Source organism: Oncorhynchus keta, chromosome 19 (assembly GCF_023373465.1).
Source record: "Oncorhynchus keta strain PuntledgeMale-10-30-2019 chromosome 19, Oket_V2, whole genome shotgun sequence".
Lineage (NCBI taxonomy): Eukaryota > Metazoa > Chordata > Actinopteri > Salmoniformes > Salmonidae > Oncorhynchus > Oncorhynchus keta.
This window is the reverse complement of record NC_068439.1, coordinates 40,690,340-40,712,015: the sequence shown is the minus strand read 5'-3', so window position 1 is coordinate 40,712,015 and position 21,676 is coordinate 40,690,340. Positions and strand designations below refer to the sequence as shown.

Genomic DNA, 21,676 nt, shown 5'->3' with positions numbered 1-21,676 from the left:
TCCAATCTCCGCTGTGGAGCTTTGCAGCTCCTTCAGGGTTGTCTTTGTTGCCTCTCTGATTAACTTATTTGGGCTGGGGGCAGTAATTGAGTAGCTTGGATGAATAAGGTGCCCAGAGTAAACTGTCTGCTACTTAGGCCCAGTTGCTAATATATGCATATTATTAGATTTGGATAGAAATCACCCTGAAGTTTCTAAAACTGTTTGAATGATGTCTGAGTATAACAGAAATCATATGGCAGGCAAAAACCTGAGAAAAAAATCCAACCAGGAAGTGGGAAATCTGAGGTTTGTAGTTTTTCAACTCTTGGCCTATCGAATACATAGTATCTATGGGGTCAAATTGGACTTCCTACGGCTTCCACTAGATGTCAACAGTCTTTAGAACCTTGTTTGATGCTTCCACTGTGAGGTGCGGGAGAATGAGAGGGGAATGAGTCAGAGGTCTGCCAGAGAGCCACGAGCTTGTGACGCGAATTCACGTGAGAGTTAGCTTGAGTTCCATTGCATTTCTGAAGACAAAGGAATTCTCCGGTTGGAACATAATTGAAGATTTATGATAAAAACATTCTAAAGATTGATTCTATACTTTGTTTGACATGTTTTTACGGACTGTAACACAACTTTTTGACTTTGTCTGCTCCTAGTGATCGCGCGTCATTAATTTTGATTACTGGTCTAAACGCGCAAAAACAAAAATGAGGTATTTGGACATAAATGATGGACATTATCGAACAAAACAAACATTTATTGTGGAACTGGGATTCCATTCTGATGAAGATCATCAAAGGTAAGTTAATATTTATAATGATATTTCTGACTTCTGTTGACTACACAACATGGCGGATATCTGTTTGGGTTGTTTTGGTTTCTGAGCGCCGTACTCAGATTATAGCATGGTGTGCTTTTTCCGTAAAAAAAAAAAAAAGAAATGACACAGCGGTTGCATTAAGGAGAAGTGTATCTATAATTTTGTGCATAATAGTTGTATCTTTTATCAATGTTTATTATAAGTATTTCTGTAAATTGATGTGGCTCTTTGCAAAATCACCGGATGTTTTGGAACTACTGAACATAACGCGTCAATGTAAACTTGGATTTTTGGATATAAATGAACTTCACCGAACAGAACATACATGTATTGTGTAACATGTTTTGTGTAACATGAAGTCCTATGAGTGTCATCTGATGAAGATCAAAGGTTAGTGATTAATTTTATCTTTATTTCTGCTTTTTGTGACTCCTCTCTTTGGTTGGTAAAAGGGCTGTGTTTTTCTGTGACTTGGCTCTGACCTAACAAACGTTTGGTATGCTTTCGCTGTAAAGCCTTTTTGAAATCGGACACTGCGGTGGGATTAACAAGAAGTGTATCTTTAAAATGCAGTAAAATATTTGTATGTTTGAGGAATTTTAATTATGGGATTTCTGTTGTTTAGAATTTGGTGCCCTGCACTTTCACTGGCTGCTGTCATATTGATCCCGTTAACGGGATCTCAGCCCAAAGAGGTTTTTAATGCCCTCCTTGCCTGGTCTGAGTTTTGTTGGGTGGCCCTCTCTTGGCAGGTTTGTTGTGGTGCCATAGTCTTTCAATTTTTAATAATGCATTTAAAATGGTGCTCTGTGGGATGTTTAAAGTTTTTAGAATCTTTTGAAACAAGTTTTTTTTTTCATTTCACTTCACCAATTGACCATTTTGTGTATGTCCATTACATGGAAAAAAAATCATGCAACAAAATAGGTTAAAAAAATAGGAAAAACGCCAAGGGGGATGAATACTTTTGCAAGGCACTGTAGCTTCCACACAGGGGATAAATGATATGTGCAGCACCTTTAAGACACTGAATATAAGTTGTGTCTTTAGAAATAGAGACAATAAACTACCAAGGAATCATTTCACTTCTCTCATTGACTTCCCAAACCACAAACCCCGGTCTTGTCTGTCGAGTCTTCTCCGCAAAGTGTTCCCGGAAGTGTTGCGATGTTGGGCATCTGGGTTTATTAACTCTGGTTAAGTTTTCAGTCGATCAAAGCATAGACACGCCAAAATTATGGCATTGAACGAAGCTTGGGGGCACAGAGAAAACAAAATGGCGGCCCAGCTCACCTTGTTTTCTCCCTCGATGACAATGACGGGCACGGAGGTGGCAGGCCAGCGGTGCTTAGCAGGGAGAGGCTTGTCACAGTTCCACAGCACAATGATCTGAGACAGACGAGATAAAGAGAGGAGACAGTGATTGAGAAGATAGGAGGGGTAAAGGTGGAGAGAGGAGGAGAGGGAGAAAGAGGGAGACCGAGCAGGAGAGAGATCATGAGAATCACATATGACATTCTAAAATGACACTTAATTTGCATTTTTATTTATTAACCACATTACCACTACATTCCCCCATCGTACGTCTTCAACATTTCTCATTATCTAATTCCAAACTGACATTTCAATCCATCCAAACACCCCACAGTTCAATTTAATTGAGTGCTAAAACGTCTGTTGAATGGGATCCCTTTTCACCTTTTCAACAATAGCCGTCTCAGACTATGTTTTACATGAGGGCTACATGGGAACTGTGTGTTCCGTGCCGTTGTGACCGACTTCCCTAACATGTAATTATACCTTAGGCTAACCTTAACGAGCCACTTCTCTTTTGACACCCAGCCACATACGTGTTTAATGGAGGGACAATACGAAACCTGAATGTTCGACTACACAGGGATACGGTGGGTCCCTCTGCGGCGCTTCATCTCTCACACATGCTTTTGTTTTTCTCCAGCTGACATGGGCGATAACGCGTACGAGAGAGCGACAGGCAGAGAGAGACAGGTAGAGCGATGGCTGGATGGATGATGACTTGTAAAGGGATGAGCAATGCTTACAGCAATGTGTTGAATGGACAGTGCTAAGACACACTGTCAGAGCAACGTAAGAATCAGTTCTTAGATGGATCTATTCCTGCTTTCCTCTGATGATGACAGAAGTTGGCAGGCAGATGGTGTCTCTGTCAACCTGCCAGCTGGGTGGGTGGGTGGGTGTGTGAGAGAGAGAGGGGAGAGTGTGTGCATGTTCGGGTGGGTTGTATGTATGTGTGTTTAGTGTGTTCCCGTTTGTGTTGCAGTGGGAGTGTGTCTAGGTGTGCGTGTCAGTGATGTGAGCGACAGACGCACACCACTCCTCTGTAAAACTGTGGAGCACACACACACACACACACACACACAGCAGGAGGTCCACAATCTCTGCATGCATGTCTCTGCCAGAGCCGGCTCAAAGGCTTTCTTGCTCCCAATTTTCTCTCCCCCGCCCTCTCCCTTTCATTCTCTCCCTCCTTCCCGTTCATTATTTATATCCCTCTCTTCTCCACCTCCTCGTCCACTTCCCCGGCCCCCTCAACATGGAAGTCTTAGTGGGCTGAGAGCGAGATGATAGAAAATGTTGATCAATTTAATATGTACCTGGCCCTCCGCTTTGCACAGGGAGCCTGGAAGGTCAAATACAAAACACTTCTATAGACGGGAGGGTTGCACACTGTATGTTAAGAAACATCTAAGCAGCATTAGGGTGGAGTGTGTGTGTAACACATTATAGTACATCCGACAAGGGGGGTTGGTTTAATTTCCCCAGCACTGGTTCAAACCAACAAAGGGATCAATACTACTTGTATCCAGTTGAGCCACGGGGCTTTCAGAAGGACACGCACGCACAGCCACAGGCACGCACACAGAGAGAGAGATGGAGTTGGTACCATGGAGACAGATTCCCCGATCGGTACATACCCACCTCTCTAATTCAATCCACAGCACTTAACTCAGAGATGGTAGAGAGGTTGGGTCCTTTAATGGTGATGGAGAAGTGTCATTTTAAAAAACTGGCTCGGCAAAAATGCTATGAAATCACTCCCAGTGGGAGTAATATTGGGTTTCGGGAGAGTTTCGACAATTGAAGGGACACAGGAATGTGCACATGCCACACACGCCACACACGACACACACACGACACACACGACACACACACACACACACACACACACTTACCTGTGCACAGTACTGTGATTTGGCAACAGACACCAGCAGCTTGAGGATGGGCTGGGATTGGGAGACCAGGGGGGTGACTGCATGGATGACTGCTGTGAACTTGGGGTACGGTTTTATACCTGGAACATAACACAAATCAAAAACGTACAGCATCACTGGTACGGTTTGATAGCTACAATACAGACAAACATAATATTTGTTACAGCTGGAGGGCTGGAACACAGACAAACAGAAAGTAGGATGTTGACGTCACTGTCTTATACAACTGAACAAAGAGACAAATAGTGATTCTCAGAAGTTCAGCCTCCTCTGGGGACATTTCTTTTGATATCTCCAAATCCATCAGTTTGTTCAAAGTCATTATCCTCAGTCTCCTCAATTACCGCAGGCATAGCAAATAAATATGACACAACATTTGGGAGAAATCACTCTAAACTAGACCTAAATTGTTCCTTCTCTGTATGTCTTCACATTGTAGTTATCGGTGGATATGTTTTAGTGTTGACTTATAGACCATGCTTACATAACCAGCTCATTATGACCTCATTGTTTGCGAGATGAAAGGAGACTTCTTATTAAAAGACTGATCCCACTGGGTGTAATATTCACATCCGCGACACAAATCATTGCGGTGAACTGCGTAGAGTCGCGTTATTGGCTCCTCGTAATAACAGATTGGATTCAGTGTCATTGCGACATGGATAACACACCGGAGAATCGGTCTCGTTTAGGGCATCCAACACTCCGCCCTCCACCTGGGTCCCTTTAAAAACCTACACATGCTTAAATTGTCAGCTCTGTGACAAACAAAAAATAAAAAACTCACCGCGGGGTAATCCGCGCTCGCCACCCCGCGATTGTTTTAATATCGGCGCCTTGCGCCAAGGCGCTCGATCAAAAGGGTTGTGAATTGAGGGAGCCGACTTCATAGACGAGATAAAGATCGGGTGCCATTTTCCTCCGTGTAACTCCATCTTTTGAGCGGGGCCAATAGGGTTCTGGTCAGTAGTGCACTATATTAGGGAACAAGCAGCCATTTGGGACACATAAAAAAAAAAAGGGCCTTTGAGGTCACCCGATTGTTAGAGGCACAGTTTGTGCTGGTGAACCGGCGCAGTGGTATATGGCGTGTTCCCCGAGTGAAACGAACACCCGACTGACTGAACGCTTGGAGTGTCAGTGGGCCTAATGCGAGCATCAATCAAGGGTACTTTGAGTAATGGTGTGTTATAGCCGCTGTAACAAGTCAATTGATAAGGTGGGACAGCGTGTCAGCTACATAGTTGTTTAAGACTGTCACGGCTGGCAGTCAAGGTTCTGGAAACAACGGTTTCTCATTTCAAGGATGTTTGAAGGGGAGCTAGTAGCTAGTATATATTATAGGATAAGAGCGATGTTTAAGAGGACACAAGGACTCGACCCATAACAAAGATTGTATGTACGTAGTACGTCCTACTTGACCAAACACATAATGAGTTGATATATTCTAGGTGGGGCAACTTTGAGCAAGGTAACTTTCCATGTGTAGCCCTAATATATCTATAGCTCAATAAGTCTTGGATAAAGGACTGCTGTTGCACAGATACTGAACGACTGGTTCTACCATGCAACGAATGCGATGGAGGTGGTGAGTTTTTTTCCCCATGACCATGTTTTTCTGCTTGTGCTTGCCCTTTGGTGTCTAGACCATGTTTTTCTGCTTGTGCTTGCCCTTTGGTGTCTAGACCATGTTTTTCTGCTTGTGCTTGCCCTTTGGGGTCTAGACCATGTTTTTCTGCTTGTGCTTGCCCTTTGGGGTCTAGACCATGTTTTTCTGCTTGTGCTTGCCCTTTGGGGTCTAGACCATGTTTTTCTGCTTGTGCTTGCCCTTTGGGGTCTAGACCATGTTTTTCTGCTTGTGCTTGCCCTTTGGGGTCTAGACCATGTTTTTCTGCTTGTGCTTGCCCTTTGGGGTCTAGACCATGTTTTTCTGCTTGTGCTTGCCCTTTGGGGTCTAGACCATGTTTTTCTGCTTGTGCTTGCCCTTTGGGGCCTAGACCATGTTTTTCTGCTTGTGCTTGCCCTTTGGGGTCTAGACCATGTTTTTCTGCTTGTGCTTGCCCTTTGGGGCCTAGACCATGTTTTTCTGCTTGTGCTTGCCCTTTGGGGTCTAGACCATGTTTTTCTGCTTGTGCTTGCTCTTTGGTGTCTAGACCATGTTTTTCTGCTTGTGCTTGCCCTTTGGGGTCTAGACCATGTTTTTCTACTTGTGCTTGCCCTTTGGGGTCTAGACCATGTTTTTCTGCTTGTGCTTGCCCTTTGGGGTCTAGACCGGGTAACTGTAAAAGGACTGTGACAACTGCTGGCGTGAAAAGGCCACATAAATACATGTGATCGATTGGTCGATTGAGAGGAGTACTCACCTAGGGTGGCGTAGTAGAAGGGGAAGTCTCCCAGGTGGGCAGAGTACTGTGGCAGGGCGAAGAGCCCCCCGGGGTGGCTGTTCCACATCAAGGTGCTCCTGGACTCCTGCTGCAGCACCCGGTCCTGGATGATCTGAGGGCAAGAGCGGATGGTTGGAGATTAAACCAAACAAAACATTCATATATAGACACTAAACACCAGTCACTCAAAACAGATAACCCTAGTGTCTATATTATTAATTAAATGTGGTGGTGGGTGTGTCCAGTAGAGTGAACCATTCAGAATGTTGCAGATCCAGGCCTCTGCAACCCTGTTCCTGGAGAGCGACCGTCTTGCAGGTTCACACCCCAACCCAGCGCCCCTGTTGCTAAGAATTAGCTGGTTGATAAACTGAATCAGGTGAGTAACAACTGGGGTTGAAACGAAAACCTACAGGAGGGTACTGTAGCTCTCCTGGAACAGGGTTGGAGAGCCCTGTCGGGCGACTGACCATGTTTAAACTACAGGTGGCGACAGGGTAATATCAACCGCATGACTTGATTTCTATTTGCAAGGCTCGAAAACGTTTCAGCCACGTAACACTGTGAGACGTCTGCGGTACATACAAGACATCCAAATATACCCGTCAGTCACTCAAATAGAAGCTATGCCCAAAACATACTTCACACACCCGAACAAACCAGTGATGCTTTAGTGAAAACACCAGTCGCTCCAATGAGGAGTCCACTCATTCATTCCCCACACAAATAGACCAGTCACTCACATCCAAACACCAATACTGGACCGGCCATTTCCCCGTTGCTTTCTCTGGGGGGGGATGCAATTTGCTTCTGCTGTGTTATTGAGGCACGCAAGAAAGAGATATTACCACTGTGCCCTTGAGCAAGGGCGAAATTGCTTTCCGTAAAAACAGATAGGTTTGCCGCCGTGTTTTATGGCTCTCTATCGAATCCTATGGTGGTGGACGAGGCGGCGGGGTGACTTGGCCGTTGGCTTGGCAACAATGTGAAACGTCTCGGGGTGGTTGTAGATAGAAAGCGACAGGGGCGACTCGAGACGGGAAGTAATACTACCGCCGGGAGGGGTCTTTGTTTGTTTGCTAGGATCCCCGTACGCTTCTTCTGCAGTAGCAGCAGCTACTCTTCCTGGGGTCCACAAAAAACGACAAGTAAACAAAGCACTGATAGACAACGACGGTCACACAAAATGTTAAATACAACGGCATACAAACATTAAGACAGAAAGTGTGTGTTTTTAAAGTGTGTCCCCTCACAGACCCCACCGTTCCACGAGATGTTGTTCAATCTGGGTTTTAAAAATAAAAAAAACATTTTTAAAGGTCACATTGCTTTTTGCTTGAGTAATTGAAGATCCATGCAATCACGGCTGTGTGCAATACTGTAATAATATTGACAAAGCGATAAAAATGAATCTGCGAAGGCGGGGGGAAAGAAACGACAGAGGCAGTTTTCCGCTGCTACGGCTCCTCAGGGCAGTCGATAAGAATTTACCTCCACCCAACAGATTAACTTGGAATCCTTAAGCCTCTCAATAAAATGCTGTCACCAACTTAAAACTGGGGCCTTAAGGGGGAGGGGGCTATTTTTCTTGCATGGCTGAAATCCTTCCCCTTGAGAGTCATGGCCGAGCATGATGATGACACAATGTAGCCTCCCAACAGCTACAATTAGCAAATTAGGAAGATGATACATGAATCCACTCTTTTGGAAACACTAATTCCGTATAACAGGTGCGTTTAATAGGTGTGCCGGGATGTGGCGGAAACAGGGAAGGCTCCATTGGCTTTGTGATTGGTCGAAACAATCTCAACGTCCTGACAGGAAACGCAACTTGATTGGTTGGGCTTGTTCTCTCGCTTGCAAAATGAGCCGCCCGCCACACACAGACGCTGGTTTGTGTGTGAAGTCGGGAGAGGATGACAGGGAGTGAGTGTATGTGAGGAGATTAAATCTGCAGAGAGATGGGTGTGTGTGTGTGTGTATCGGCCTAGATCTGCAGCTGAGAGTGAGACACCGCCGAATGAATAAACCATGGCACTCGTTATCTCGGGGCTGCCAAGGCAACGCCATTTACATATGTCACCCCTCTAACCCCCCACCAAATCTCTCTTACTCTTTTAGCTCTGGCTTACCCGTTTAGCCCTAATTTCTAACTTGAACACATTCGCCACATAAAACATGGCTAAGTCACCGGGCTGTGCCGTGTTACAATCCCCCCTCAGCACAGTTAGGTCTGGGTACCACCGCCAAGCCGGGGCCCAGACACTGAGACGTGTGTGTGTGTGTGTGTGTGTGTGTGTGTGTGTGTGTGTGTGTGTGTGAGTGAGTGAGATAGTAGCGAACCCAGGTTGAGACTAGTAGAGATAAAAGGTGATTGGCGGGACAGACTAGAGATATCCACCAGGTTGGTGGGAGGCTAGCATGAATCCCCAGAATGGAGATATGGATGAGATTGTGGGGCAAGAGGTTGGTTTAGCGCCAAGGCTGTGTAGAAAATGGATACATTTGAGATTGGTGCAAATGCCATTGTGTACACTGAACTATGAGCATTGAAAAGACGTTGAAAAGACATTAGGGCTGTCCAACAAAAAAAAAAAGTATATTTTTTCCATCTATACAGACTCATCCTATGTGTTTTAATCAAATAATCTATATGCACAGAGCTTGTCTGATGCTTTAAGCTCCCTGTTTGACAAAATAATTAGGAAACACAAATGACGAGAGGGAGTCCGACCGCAATTGATTTGATTTTGACAGGCCGGGCTCAGACTTGCTGGGCTGTGTAATAAAAAAAATGACAGCGAGTGACTGTGGGACTAGCACCCATAGTCTCCCTATCCTCCCTGCTGCAGCGATCACTACAGAATAGTGTGTCTCGTGCTTTCCGTGTTGCTGAAGCTGCAACGAAACTACAGCCATTTCTGACTGAAATGTTCTCTTACTGAAATCCCTAATTTGTTTAGGAAAAACATTCCCTATTTCCTCAACCCTTGCTCTCTTTACGTGATGGATGCACGGGACGTGGCAAATAAACTCGAAAGCGGGGAATGTTTACTGGTTGCTCAGGAGGTTAAGTCAGTTGGGTGGAATAAATTTGACTAGTTGTGGAAAATACTGGATGGAGATTTTTTTTAAAGAGCAAGGAGCTGAGTGCATTTGTGTGTGCCAACATCTTGTGCTCAGAGTGGTAAGGGGGACCCATTTGAAACTAGTGTGAGGGGTCTGTGTGCAAGGCTGGCTGGCATAAGGTAAGTCTAGCATGAAACAGAGACTTGGGACTAAACCGAGAGATTGCAGTGAGACTAGTGTGACATTGGATCTCTGGAAGAGAGAGATATTGATAGAGGTGACGGAGAAAGAAAGCAGCGCGTGACATTCGCTTTTTTTAGCCACTTGTCCTTTTCCAAGTCGGACAGATTTTTTTACTTGTCCGAAAGCTCAAGTCACTTGTCCCCCCCCAAAAAGTTTTTTTTGTCTAACACCATGGGTCAAAAAGGTGACAAATTGTGTTGTATGCTGCAAGGAACCACTTCACAAAATAACCATTATTAAATCATTGGTATTGATGATAGAAGGCTGCTGGTCTCTAATCTCATGTAATATATCTCCTGCCATTAAACCCCCCCCAAGTAAAATACTGCACTGATAGGCTACTGTATAAAACATGTGGTCTGTCAACCCTCCATCTGGAGCTACTGGATTTGCAGGCTTTTATTCCAGCCCTGCTCAAACACCAGGTCAGGCGCCTAAGACTATGGCAGCCCCCCACACCTCTCGGATTTAGAGGGGTTGGGTTAAATGCGGAATACACATTTCAGTTGAATGCATTCAGTTGCACAACTGACTAGGAATCCCCCTTATCAAGGTACTGTTGAGCAGCTGATTTGTTTATGTGGTTTGTTTGAGCATGGCTGGAGCAAAAGGCTGCACACCCAGAAGCTCTCCTGGAATCTCCAGGAGGATGGTTGGCCACCCTGCAACATTACAATTACAGCCAAATACTTTCTGCTTTGTGAGCAAAGCTGTCATCAAGGCAAAGGGTGGCTACTTTGAAGAATCTAAAATGTATTTACTACTTTTTAGTTACTACATGATTCCACATGTGTTATTTCATTGTTTATGTATTCGCTATTATTCTACAATGTAGAAAATAGTAAAAATAAAGAAAAACATATTGCTGTGACATTGCACAACCTTCAATGTTATGTAAAATTCTGGAAAATTAATTACGGTCTTTGTTAGGAAGAAAGTCTTCACACAGTTCGCAACGAGCCAAACTGTTGCATATACCCTGACTCTGCTTGCTTTGAACGCAAGAGAAGTGACACAAAACATATATATATATAAAATAGTGTTTCTCGTGTGTGTGTGTGTGTGTGTAAGTGTGTGTGTGTGTAAGTGTGTATATATATATATATATATATACACACATATATGTACATATATACACACACACACACACACACACACACACACACATATATATATATATATATACACACGCGCCTTTCAAAGTCAATACACAGAAGTACATTTTTATTTATTTTATTTTAAACCTGCATATTTAGTTAATATTGTCTGCTAACATGCATTTATTTTAACTAGGACAATTTTTTTGAGTTGCATCCAAAGAACACCATACCTACTGTGAAGCATGGGGGTGGAAACATCATGCTTTGGGGCTGTTTTTCTGCAGAGGGACCAGGACGACTGATCCATGTAAAGAAAAGAATGAATGGGGCCATGTATCGTGAGATTTTGAGTGAAAACCTCCAGCAAGGGCATTGAAGATGAAATGTGGCTGGGTCTTTCAGCATGACAATGATCCCAAACACACCGACCGGGCAATGAAGGAGTGGCTTTGTAAGAAGTATTTCAAGGTCCTGGAGTGGCCTAGCCACTCTCCAGATCTCAACCCCATAGAAAACCTTTGGAAGGAGTTGAAAGTCAGTGTTGTCCAGCAACAGCCCCAAAACATCACTGCTCTAGAGGAGATCTGCACAGAGAAATGGGCCAAAATACCAGCAACACTGTGTGAAAACCTTGTGAAGACTTACAGAAAACATTTGACCTCTGTAATTGCCAACAAAGGGTATATAACAAAGTATTGAGATAAACTTTTGTTATTGACCAAATACTTGTTTTCCACAATGTTATGTTATGTTATGTTATGTTATGTTATGTTATGTTATGTTATGTTATGTTATGTTATGTTATGTTATGTTATGTTATGTTATGTTATGTTATATTATTTATGTTATGTTATATTTATGTTATGTTATGTTATGTTATGTTATATGTTATGTTATGTTATATTATGTTATGTTATGTTATGTTATATTATGTTATGTTATATTATGTTATTTTATGTTATGTTATGTTATGTTATATGTTATATGTTATGTTATTTATATTATATTATGTTATTTATGTTATGTTATGTTATGTTATGTTATGTTATGTTATGTTATGTTATGTTATGTTATGTTATGTTATGTTATGTTATGTTATGTTATGTTATGTTATGTTATGTTATGTTATGTTATGTTATGTTATGTTATGTTATGTTATGTTATGTTATGTTATGTTATGTTATGTTATGTTATGTTATGTTATGTTATGTTATGTTATGTTATGTTATGTTATGTTATGTTATGTTATGTTATGTTATGTATGAATGAATGTCCACACACACACACAAAATGACGTTATATTTACTGTAGATTTGATTGGACTGATCAAAACAGCATCATATTTGTGTGTCCGATAAAACATATCGGTGCTCATCTGCCATTGGACAAATATTACACAACAAGTTGGAAATCGTAAATTCAACAATGAGTGGTTTGGAAGGAATCAGTGGCTAACTGCAAGCTTTGCAAATAAATCCCTAGCCTGCTATTCAGTGGAGAGTGTGTGTGGTCCAAGTCTGGGTTTAAGGGTCTCTTCTCCAAGCTTAAAAGGATAAAAATTCATATGCAACACTATGGGCCAGAAAAGGTTGAATACATTAGCTATGCTGTCAATCCAGCATGATTTCTGCCGTGTTCAAAACAACTGGAAACTCAGAACTGGGAAATCTCAGACTTCAGTGAGTTCAAGACAACTGGGAACTCAGGCAAAAAAAAAAAATGCCACTCAGGCCTCTTTCTAGAGCTCCAACCTGAAGATCACTGAAGTCATGATTCGACCTCATTCCCCCCTCCACCTTGAAAGTACCATAAAGCCAAACAATGCCAGACTGATGACAAAGTTTGATGACAAAATTTGCCCACAAAGGACCGCCGCACCACCTTCCTGTTCAAGTGAGCAAAGCACAAGGGGAGTCCAAAAATGTCTTGTATGCTGCTGCATAAATTATGTAATATGCCAGGGAAATATGTATGCTGTAGCTAAAGTAATACTTTTGTGTATGTTGTGTAGTAAGTTGATAGTTGATAGTAGCATGTGCCTCACCCTAATTATTTGGTCCCTTTCCCCTCCATAACTTAGCCGACAGTTCCCTTCAGCTTTCATTGTCTGCTTATATGGCCTCTTCATTTATCCTATGGTTTTGACTTGGTGTACAGGAAGAATACTGTAAGAGCGTATCAAGTTGTGAATTATGTCGCTGTATATTTCAAAAGTGCTGAACAAATAGTTATATTGAATACATCCGTCCTGGCTCGCTCATTAAGGCTTAATCGAAATGACGGACTGCCTCTTATCCGCTCGTTGTTCCCTTATGCCATAGTTTGCACATCTCAATTATCAGTTGAAACCACATTGGTTTAAGCAAGTCAGCCATATCAGCTATGTTTCTTTTAAAAGCCAGTAAATGAGGCCGAATTAACTGTTTCGCTGTCAGACAAGGCACCTCTGATAACAAGGTGTAGCGGTGGTAAGGAATCACTCCATGGTGCTGAAAAGAAAGCTCTGCTGTTGGGACAGCTTTATGTTGGCCCTAACAGTTTGTGGGTACCATTTGTCATCGTTATAGTGCAATTAATGTATTGTTTTGTGTTGTGTAGTGGCTTTGCTGGCATGTATCTAAAATAATTTTGTGGGATTGCCCCACCAAGATTTACATGCTAAAAGCGCAACTGGTTATACATGTGTGTGTCTGTTGTTGTGTGTGTCTGTCTTTCAGTGTTTTATGGTGTGTGTGCGCATGTGTCTGTGCGTGTGTCTGTCTCTCACCTCCAGAGTGGTCAGCACAATCTTCTCCACAGAGGAGAAGTAGGCCTCCCAAAGGAACTGGGTCTGCTGCCTCAGAGCTAGGATCTTATCCTGATGGATGGAGCGCACCGTGGATGGGATCTGAATGTGAGGAAGGGGGACACAGTTAGAAAGAGAGGGGGGATGACGGCAGGAAGAGGATTGGGGTGATGTAGTAAGACAACGCACCATGGTCAATCAGTCAGTGGGGGGGAAACAGGGAGGGGCCAACTGATCTTGTCCAATAACAAAATGCCCGTTCCATGTGTGCCTTTAATGAACCCGACCCTGGTCCGAGAGACCCAGTGAGTGGACTCTCTGACCAATAAATGCCGGTCATCAATCAGACAGGTAGAACCAATAGCAGTACCGGAGGGAGGCGGTGTAGGATTAAAGGGATGGACGGGGTTAAGGGGTCGAAGTGTCGTGTGTGTGTGTGTGTCGGTACCTGCAGCAGGAGCCTCTCGTCCCCGATGACGGCCGCCGTGTTCCAGTTGATGATCTCAGAGAAGGGCAGCTCCCAGCCGTTACTCAGCATCACAGGCACACAGGCTGCCTAAAGACAGGGATACACAAGACAGGGCTTTTAAAAGTGTTCTCTCTCACACACCGTCTCCTTTCTAGAAGAGTGGAGAGCCAGCCTCAGTGGTATGAGTCAGTGAACGCGTAGGAGAGAGGAGAGGGAGAGACAAGTGTATACTTTCTGTGGAGAAGTGTGCACCAATATTAGGGGTGATGACGGAGCACTTCAGAGCATGATAGTAGATCGAGTTGGAGGTGGGAGTAAGTGCACTCAGTGAGGAAGTGTGCGACAGGTGTGAGGTAAAGGTTACGCAGCGCGCAGCGGTTGGATGGAATCTGACAAGTGGAAACGCTGTAGGGTGGGACTGAAGGGCAAAAGTGTGCAGCAGTTGAGTGGTGTATGGAAAGTGCATATGGAGCGGGAGGAAGTGTGCTTAAAGGTGCATGGTAAACATGTGGTATAGGAGCAGTTATGAGTCTGAGTGTTCTGTGGTTGGCCAATACTTGGAGGAGACCTATGGAGTGGGAGTACGTGTGCACTTACAAGTGTGGTAATGAAGTGTGAATATAAGAGAGTGTAAGGGTTCTGTGATACGGGGAGGAGATGAAATGGAGTGGGTGGGTGGGAGTAAAATGCACTTGCATTGTAAAAAAAAAAAAGGAGGAAAGTTGGTCTCCTGAGTGACACATCGGCAAAACGCCAGTCTCAACTTTAACAGTGAAGAGGCGATTCCGGGATGCCGGACACTGGAACTCTGAGGAACTCTGCCTAGAAGGCCAGCATCCAGGAGTCGCCTCTTCACTGTTGACGTTGAGACTGGTGTTTTGCAGGTACTATTTAATGAAGCTGCCAGTTGAGGACTTGTGAGGCATCTGTTTCTCAAACTATACACACTAATGTACTTGTCCTCTTGCTCAGTTGTGGCCCGGGGCCTCCCACTCCTTCTATTCTGGTTAGAGCTAGTTTGTGCTGTTCTGTGAAGGGAGGAGTTCACAGCGTTGTACGAAATCTTCAGTTTCTTGGCAATTTCTCGCATGGAATAACCTTAATTTCTCAAAACAAGAATAGACTTGACTAGTTTCAGAAAAGTTATTTGTTTCTGACCATTTTGAGCCTGTAATCAAGCCCACAAATACTGATGCTCCAGATACTCAACTAGTCTAAAGGACAGTTTTAATTGCTTCTTTAAAACAGTACGACAGTTTTCAGCTGTGCTAACATTAGAAAACCCCTTTTGCAATGATCAATTAGCCTTTTAAAATGAGAAACTTAGCTAACACAACGTGCCATTGGAACACAAGAGTGATGGTTACTGATCTGTGCGCCTATACATTCCCTTTAAAACAAAAATCAGCCGTTTCCAGCTACAATAGTCAGTCGCAATGTATACACTGCATTTCTGATCAATTTGATGTTCATTTAAAATGGACATAGAATGAGCTTTTCTTTCAAAAACAATGACATTTCTAAGTGACCACAAACGTTTTGAACGGTAGTGTATGTATCGATGATGATATATCGTCCCTGTTCATTCCCAGCCCGACAGCACAGGTGCTGGGATATAAAAAAAAAAAAAAAAGTGTGTGTTGGTTGAAGCCCACTGAACTGCAGTGCCTCCGGGTATCGTAGAGTCAATCTGTGTGTGTGTGTGTGTGTGGGCCCACTCACTTGCAGCGCCTCCAGGAAGCGAAAGGATCCCAGGCGTCTGCCCCGGGGCACCAGGCAGAAAGTGGAGTTGTGTAGCATCTCTCTGTAGTCGTATCTGTGCAGAAACACAAAACATACATGGTCAGTACACGTCACACACACACACACACACACAAAGTAGAGTCTGTCAGGTTTATCTCCTATAGTCGTACACCGTCAGGACCAAACATACAGTGCCTTCAGAAAGTATTCATACCCCTTGACTATATGAGATTTCCACACATGGATTGGGCATCCATTATTCTTTTCAAAAATTATTCAAGCCCTGTCAAATTGGTTGTTGATCATTGCTAGACACCATTTTTCAGGTCTTGCAATAGACTTGGAAGTAGATTTCAAATTCAAAACTATAACTCGGCCACTCAGGAACATTCCCTGTTGTCTTGGTAAGCAACTCCAGTGTAGATTTGGCCTTGTGTTTTATGTTATTGTCCTGCTGAAAGGTGAATTCGTCTCCCAGTGTCTGGTGGAAAATCAGACTGGTCCAAGTTTCTCTAGGATTCTACCTGTACTTAGCTACATTCCTTTAAATTTGTATCATGAACAACTCAAGTATTTAATGATAAGTATACCCATAACATGATGCAGCCACCACAATGCTTGAAAATATGGATAGTGGTACTCAGTAATGTGTTGTATTGTATTCAGGACAAAAAGTTAATTCCTTTGCCAGATTTTTGCAGAATTACTTTAGTGTCTTGTTGCAAACAGGATGTTTTTATTCTGGACAGGCTTCCTTCTTTTCCCTCTGTCAATTAGGTTAGTATTGTGGGGTAACTACAATGTTCAGTCATCCTTAGTTCTCCTAACACAGCCCTTAAACTCTGTTTTTAAAGCCACCATTGGCCTCATGATGAAATCTGAGCGGTTTCCTTCCTCACTCCGGAAACTGAGTTAGGAAGGACGCCGGTACCTTTGTAGTGACTGGATGTATTGATGCACCCTCCAAAGTGTAATTGAATAACTTCAGCATGCTCAAAGAGATATTAAATGTCATTTTTTTACATAGCTACCAATAGGTGCCCTTCTTTGCGAGGCATTGGAAAACCTCCCTGGACTGTGGTTAAATCTGTATTTGAAATGATCTGCTCGACTGAGGGACCTCACAGATAATTGTGGGGGACACAGGAGATGAGGTAGACATTCAACAACCATTGTTAAACACGAATTGTACACAGAGTCAGTCCAGGCAACTTGTGACTTGCTAAGGAAATGTTTACTCCTGAACTTATTTAGGCTTGCCTTAAAAGCGGTTGAATACTTATTGACTGAAGTCACCAGTTGCATTTTTTAAATTATTAATTTGTAAAAATAACAAAATCTTTCCACTTTGACATGGGGTGTAATGTTTAGGCCAATGCCACAAAAAAAAAGCTCAATTTAATACATTTTAATTTCAGGCTTTAAAAACAAAATGTTATGGGATGCGACTACTTTTGTCTACACAGGACGAGCTAAGCTCACCGTACTGAACTGAATAAACTGACAGAAAAGATCACACACCCCAGTATACAGCAAGTCCCTCAGCTCCATCAATCATATACAGGTACGGACAGAGGACAGACATCTCTCCATTACCAACACACATTTTCCTAGGGTTTCTCACTGCAGTGCCATTCCTCATCTCCCGCTTGCTCCCTCCATCCCACTCCTCTCCAGTGAAGTGTGCCTTATTGCTATTCTAACAGAATGATCAACCCTGCCAGGGGTAATGAGCTGACTGACACCTGCTACCAAGAGGCAAGCTTCTGCTGCGGTGTCTGCTTAGTGTGTGTGTGTGTGTGTGTGTGTGTGTGTGTGTGCTCCAGAGAGCAGGAGCGGTGTGTACACACCCGAGTGAATTCACACACTCAGGGTGGCAAAGAGAGTAGGTACACAGATGGGAGGATAATATGAAGATGTTTTCCCATTTCACACAGACAGCAGTTTACTGGGGATTTAACCTCTACTAGGCCCAGGAGAAAGACTCTTCTCCCTCTCCTGTCATCGGGAGTGTCTCAATTGCATTTCCTTGATTCCCCTTCTCTCCTCGCCTCTTTCCCGAAACCCATTGGATGAGAAGGTCAGGAGGTCCCTCCACTCTGGCCTTCTCATCCAATTGGTTTTGAGAAAGAGGTGGGGAGAGAAGAGGATGTGTGGGATCAAGGAAATGTATTTGAGATTCTCCCATTGCCTTTGTCCCATTTTCTCTTAATCACATTTATAAAAGCCCCTTTCTCGTCATCGGTTGTCACAAAGTGCTTTTCAACTCTCCTCTATTCCCTTTCTCCTTCCTCTCTCCCTCCCATTATATGTATTTAACCAGGCAAGTCAGTTTAAGAACAAATTCTTATTTACAATGACGGCCTAGGAATGGTGGGTTAACCGGGGATTCGAACCTGCAACCTTTCGTTCACTAGCCCAACGCTCTAACCACTAGGCTACCTGCCGCTACTACTGCAGAACTTGCGAGGGAGTGTGAGCGGTCTAAAGACAAGTCCTACGGGTTTAGGAGGTTAACAGAGTGGAGAGGCAGAAAATCATTTCTCATTTAGCATTGGTCTAGATGGGGTGAAGGGACCCAGTCATTCTCTCCATCCCTCACCCCATTCATAATGGCATGAGAGTGGAAACACCCAGTATGCAGTGGGATGATGGCCATTTACTGACACTACCAGAAGTGTGTGTGTGTGTGTGTGTGTGTGTGTGTGTGTGTGTGTGTGGTGTGTGTTCACATATAGGCTCACTTAAGATGCAGAGGGCAACAGCCAGGGCAAGTCTACTGCTAGGATTCAAAGCACATGCACACAGCCATTCACTCTCGCCCACACACACACACACACAAAGCCAATAACTAATTAGCCAGCGCACCGCACTAGTCAGTGCTGAAACTCCCATATATAACATAGTTATTAGCACATAACATGCATCACACACACATACACACACCCCTCGGTGGCCAGGAGCTGAGTAGCGGACGACAGCTGCACACCCAAGCATTGGCATTCCATCACCTGCCGATGGAGACAGACGGGACCGTACACATATTTCTGCACCAGCTGTCTCCCTGCACAGTGCTGCCTCCCCCCTCCCCTCCCTGCCTTAATGCCAGAAAATATCAATGAGACAAACTCTGACCTAAATAGCTGTAGCGTCTCCCTCCCGAGCACATCTGGTTTTTGGGTTAAAGATAAGGTGTGCCCGTGGCATCAGGATATCAGAGCCTGCTCAGAGAAAGCATTTGTAAAGCAAAGCCTCAGAGTAAGGCAGAGTAACGCACCATATTTATGATAGTCTGGTTCTGGTTTTAGCTTACAGATGTTGGTCAGTAAACTAACACAGCGACTGTTTGGTTTTAGTTCATTTCTATGCATTTCAATTTGTTGAATGGAGTGGAGTGATGGATCTCTACAACAAAAAAAGTCCACGCTAAAAGTGAAGGATTCAATTGAATTTCTAGCCGGAGAAAAACTCCCAACACGGTTGTTGAAGTGAAGGATTCAATTGAAGCCTTTAGTGCGGAGGAAACTCCGTCTGTAGCTCATTTTAGGAGCTGACATGGCACGCTGGCTCGGGTGAAAACTGTGGTTGAAGCCTTAGCTGGAGTAACGGTTGCAATTTCCATTGTCGTTTCCATTCAGTCGCATCTAAGAATCACATTATTATTGTTATGAATAGCCCGGACGTCAAAACACGGCGAGAACCAGGGCCACGGGTGACTCCTAATGTGAGATTATCGCTCGTGTTCACAGAACAATTGGTTCGTAGAGATTAGGAGCAGGACCTGCAATTGTAACAGTAAACAACTCACCAAGATGGACGACTTGCAGTGTAGCCGTTAGTAAATCCACGCACCCATGCACTCATAAGAATGTGAAAGTGTGCCTTCTATTTTACATGCACTGTATGTAGTTCTGTACCCGTCTATTAAAATGTTACGTACGATTTCATTTGTATGTGGTTCTGTCCTTCAGCTGGAATTGTCTCTTTTTTTTTACTGAGTGGCTACGGATACAGAGTTTTGTGTATCCGAATTTGGCTGCATGTAACTCAGCAGCTAAGAAGAACATGAAAAATCGCCAGACTGCCCTGTTTGTATCCGTAGGCACTCAGTGACATTATTAGACACGGGACCCCCCCTCCCCCCCTGTGCTCTACCAACTGAGCTACACGGGACTGGTATCTGTGTTTCGCTACGTTCCACCTCTGGCCAGCCCAACGTTCTAAGCAGTGGTGTATCGCCCTGGTGCCGTATATGCTGATATCGTGGCGAGACTCTCGTGTAGCTCAGGTGGTAGAGCATCGCACTTGCGACGCCAGGGTTGTGGGTTCGACTACCACGGGGGTCCAGTACGAAGATAGTATGAAAATGTGGGCACTCACTACTGTATATTTGTAGTATAAGGGCTATTTCAAAATCTAATTTTAGTCCCGTGTGGAATAAAACAGGTTCACCTTACAGTGAAATGCTTACCTACAAGCCCCTAACCAACAATGCGATTTAAAAAATATGAATAAGAAATGAAAGGAACAAGTCATAAAAGAGCAGCAGTAAAATAACAATAGCGAGACTATATACAGGGGTACCAGCACAGAGTCAATGTGCAGGGGCACCGGTTTGTCTTGGTAATCTGTCCATGTAGGTAGAGTTATTAAAGTGACTCTGCATAGATAACAGAGTAGCAGCGGTGTAAAAGGAGGGGGGACATTGCAAATAGTCTGGGTAGCCATTTGATTAGATGTTCAGGAGTCTTATGGCTTCAGGGTAGAAGCTGTTTAGAAAGCTTCTTGGACATAGACGTGGCGCTCCGGTAGAGTTTGCCGTGCGGTAGCAGAGGGAACAGCCTATGACTAGGGTGGCTGGAGCCTGACAATTGTTTGTGCCTTCCTCTGACACAGCCTAGTACAGAGGTCCTGGATGGCAGGAAGCTTTGCCCCAGTGACGACCCTCTATAGCGCCATACGGTCAGATGCGGAGCTGTTGCCATACCAGGTGGTAATGCAACCGGTCAGAATGCTCTCGATGGTGCATTATTAAATTATTATTAATTCTTATCAACCCTGGAGTTTCTTTGCCCATGGGAGAAGTATATTTCAACCCATCAGTCCTTTCGCCACACAAGTTCATCTACAATTGTTGAATGAGTTTCCTGTAAACAATAGATGATATTCCTTCTCTTTTAGCCAGGTAAATACTAATAGTATTTTCTTATTTCACAATTTACAATAAATGATACAAGCTTCAATTATATGTACAGTACATAATATATGTTCGTAAACTTACATTAAAAAGTAACATAATGATTGAGTGTCGATATAGCAGTACCATGGTATTTGCACTGGTACTGAGTAAACCTCAAATTGTTCTCTACTATTCCACCCATTAAAACATCCCCCCATCCCAAGTTGGAATGCCGTCCCAGTGACTGGCTTGAAGAAAGAGTTTTCCGGAGGAGCGGGCGGGGGAAGGGTGCGGGCACAATCTCTTTATCCCTTAGCCACTGCTTCAACGTTATGTGTAATGTCATGTTTTATGTAGACCCCAGGAAGAGGAGCTGCAGCTGGAGCCAAATGGTGATCCTAATAAAATACTAGACACAGAGATCCAGCTAGATAAGACAGATCTGCAGCCAGACAGGCAAGCAACTGGCTCTGGTGCCTCTTAACAACAGAGGTTGGAATGCTACAGGTACAAGTTGGTTGTAGATACAGATCTAGGATCAGCTTGGAGGGGGGGGGGGTCAACAGTTTTACATGAGTTAAACTGAATAACCATTAAGGTGAATTTAACACAAAACTGATCAAGGCTCAGCATCCAGAAGCA

The 21,676-nt window shown here is 43.8% G+C and overlaps 1 protein-coding gene across 1 annotated transcript in view; it reads right to left on the bottom strand.

Moving 5' to 3' along the window:
• The window catches only part of LOC118398284 (exostosin-1b), a 102,487-nt gene that overhangs the window by 21,730 nt on the left and 59,081 nt on the right, over positions 1-21,676 (bottom strand). The window contains exons 2-7 of the mRNA XM_052470575.1: positions 15,835-15,928; positions 14,092-14,199; positions 13,626-13,745; positions 6,426-6,558; positions 4,024-4,142; positions 2,105-2,200 (exon numbers count right to left, since the gene is read on the bottom strand). Of these exons, the coding sequence (XP_052326535.1) occupies positions 2,105-2,200; positions 4,024-4,142; positions 6,426-6,558; positions 13,626-13,745; positions 14,092-14,199; positions 15,835-15,928 (670 nt within the window). The remainder of the gene's footprint in view (positions 1-2,104; positions 2,201-4,023; positions 4,143-6,425; positions 6,559-13,625; positions 13,746-14,091; positions 14,200-15,834; positions 15,929-21,676) is intronic.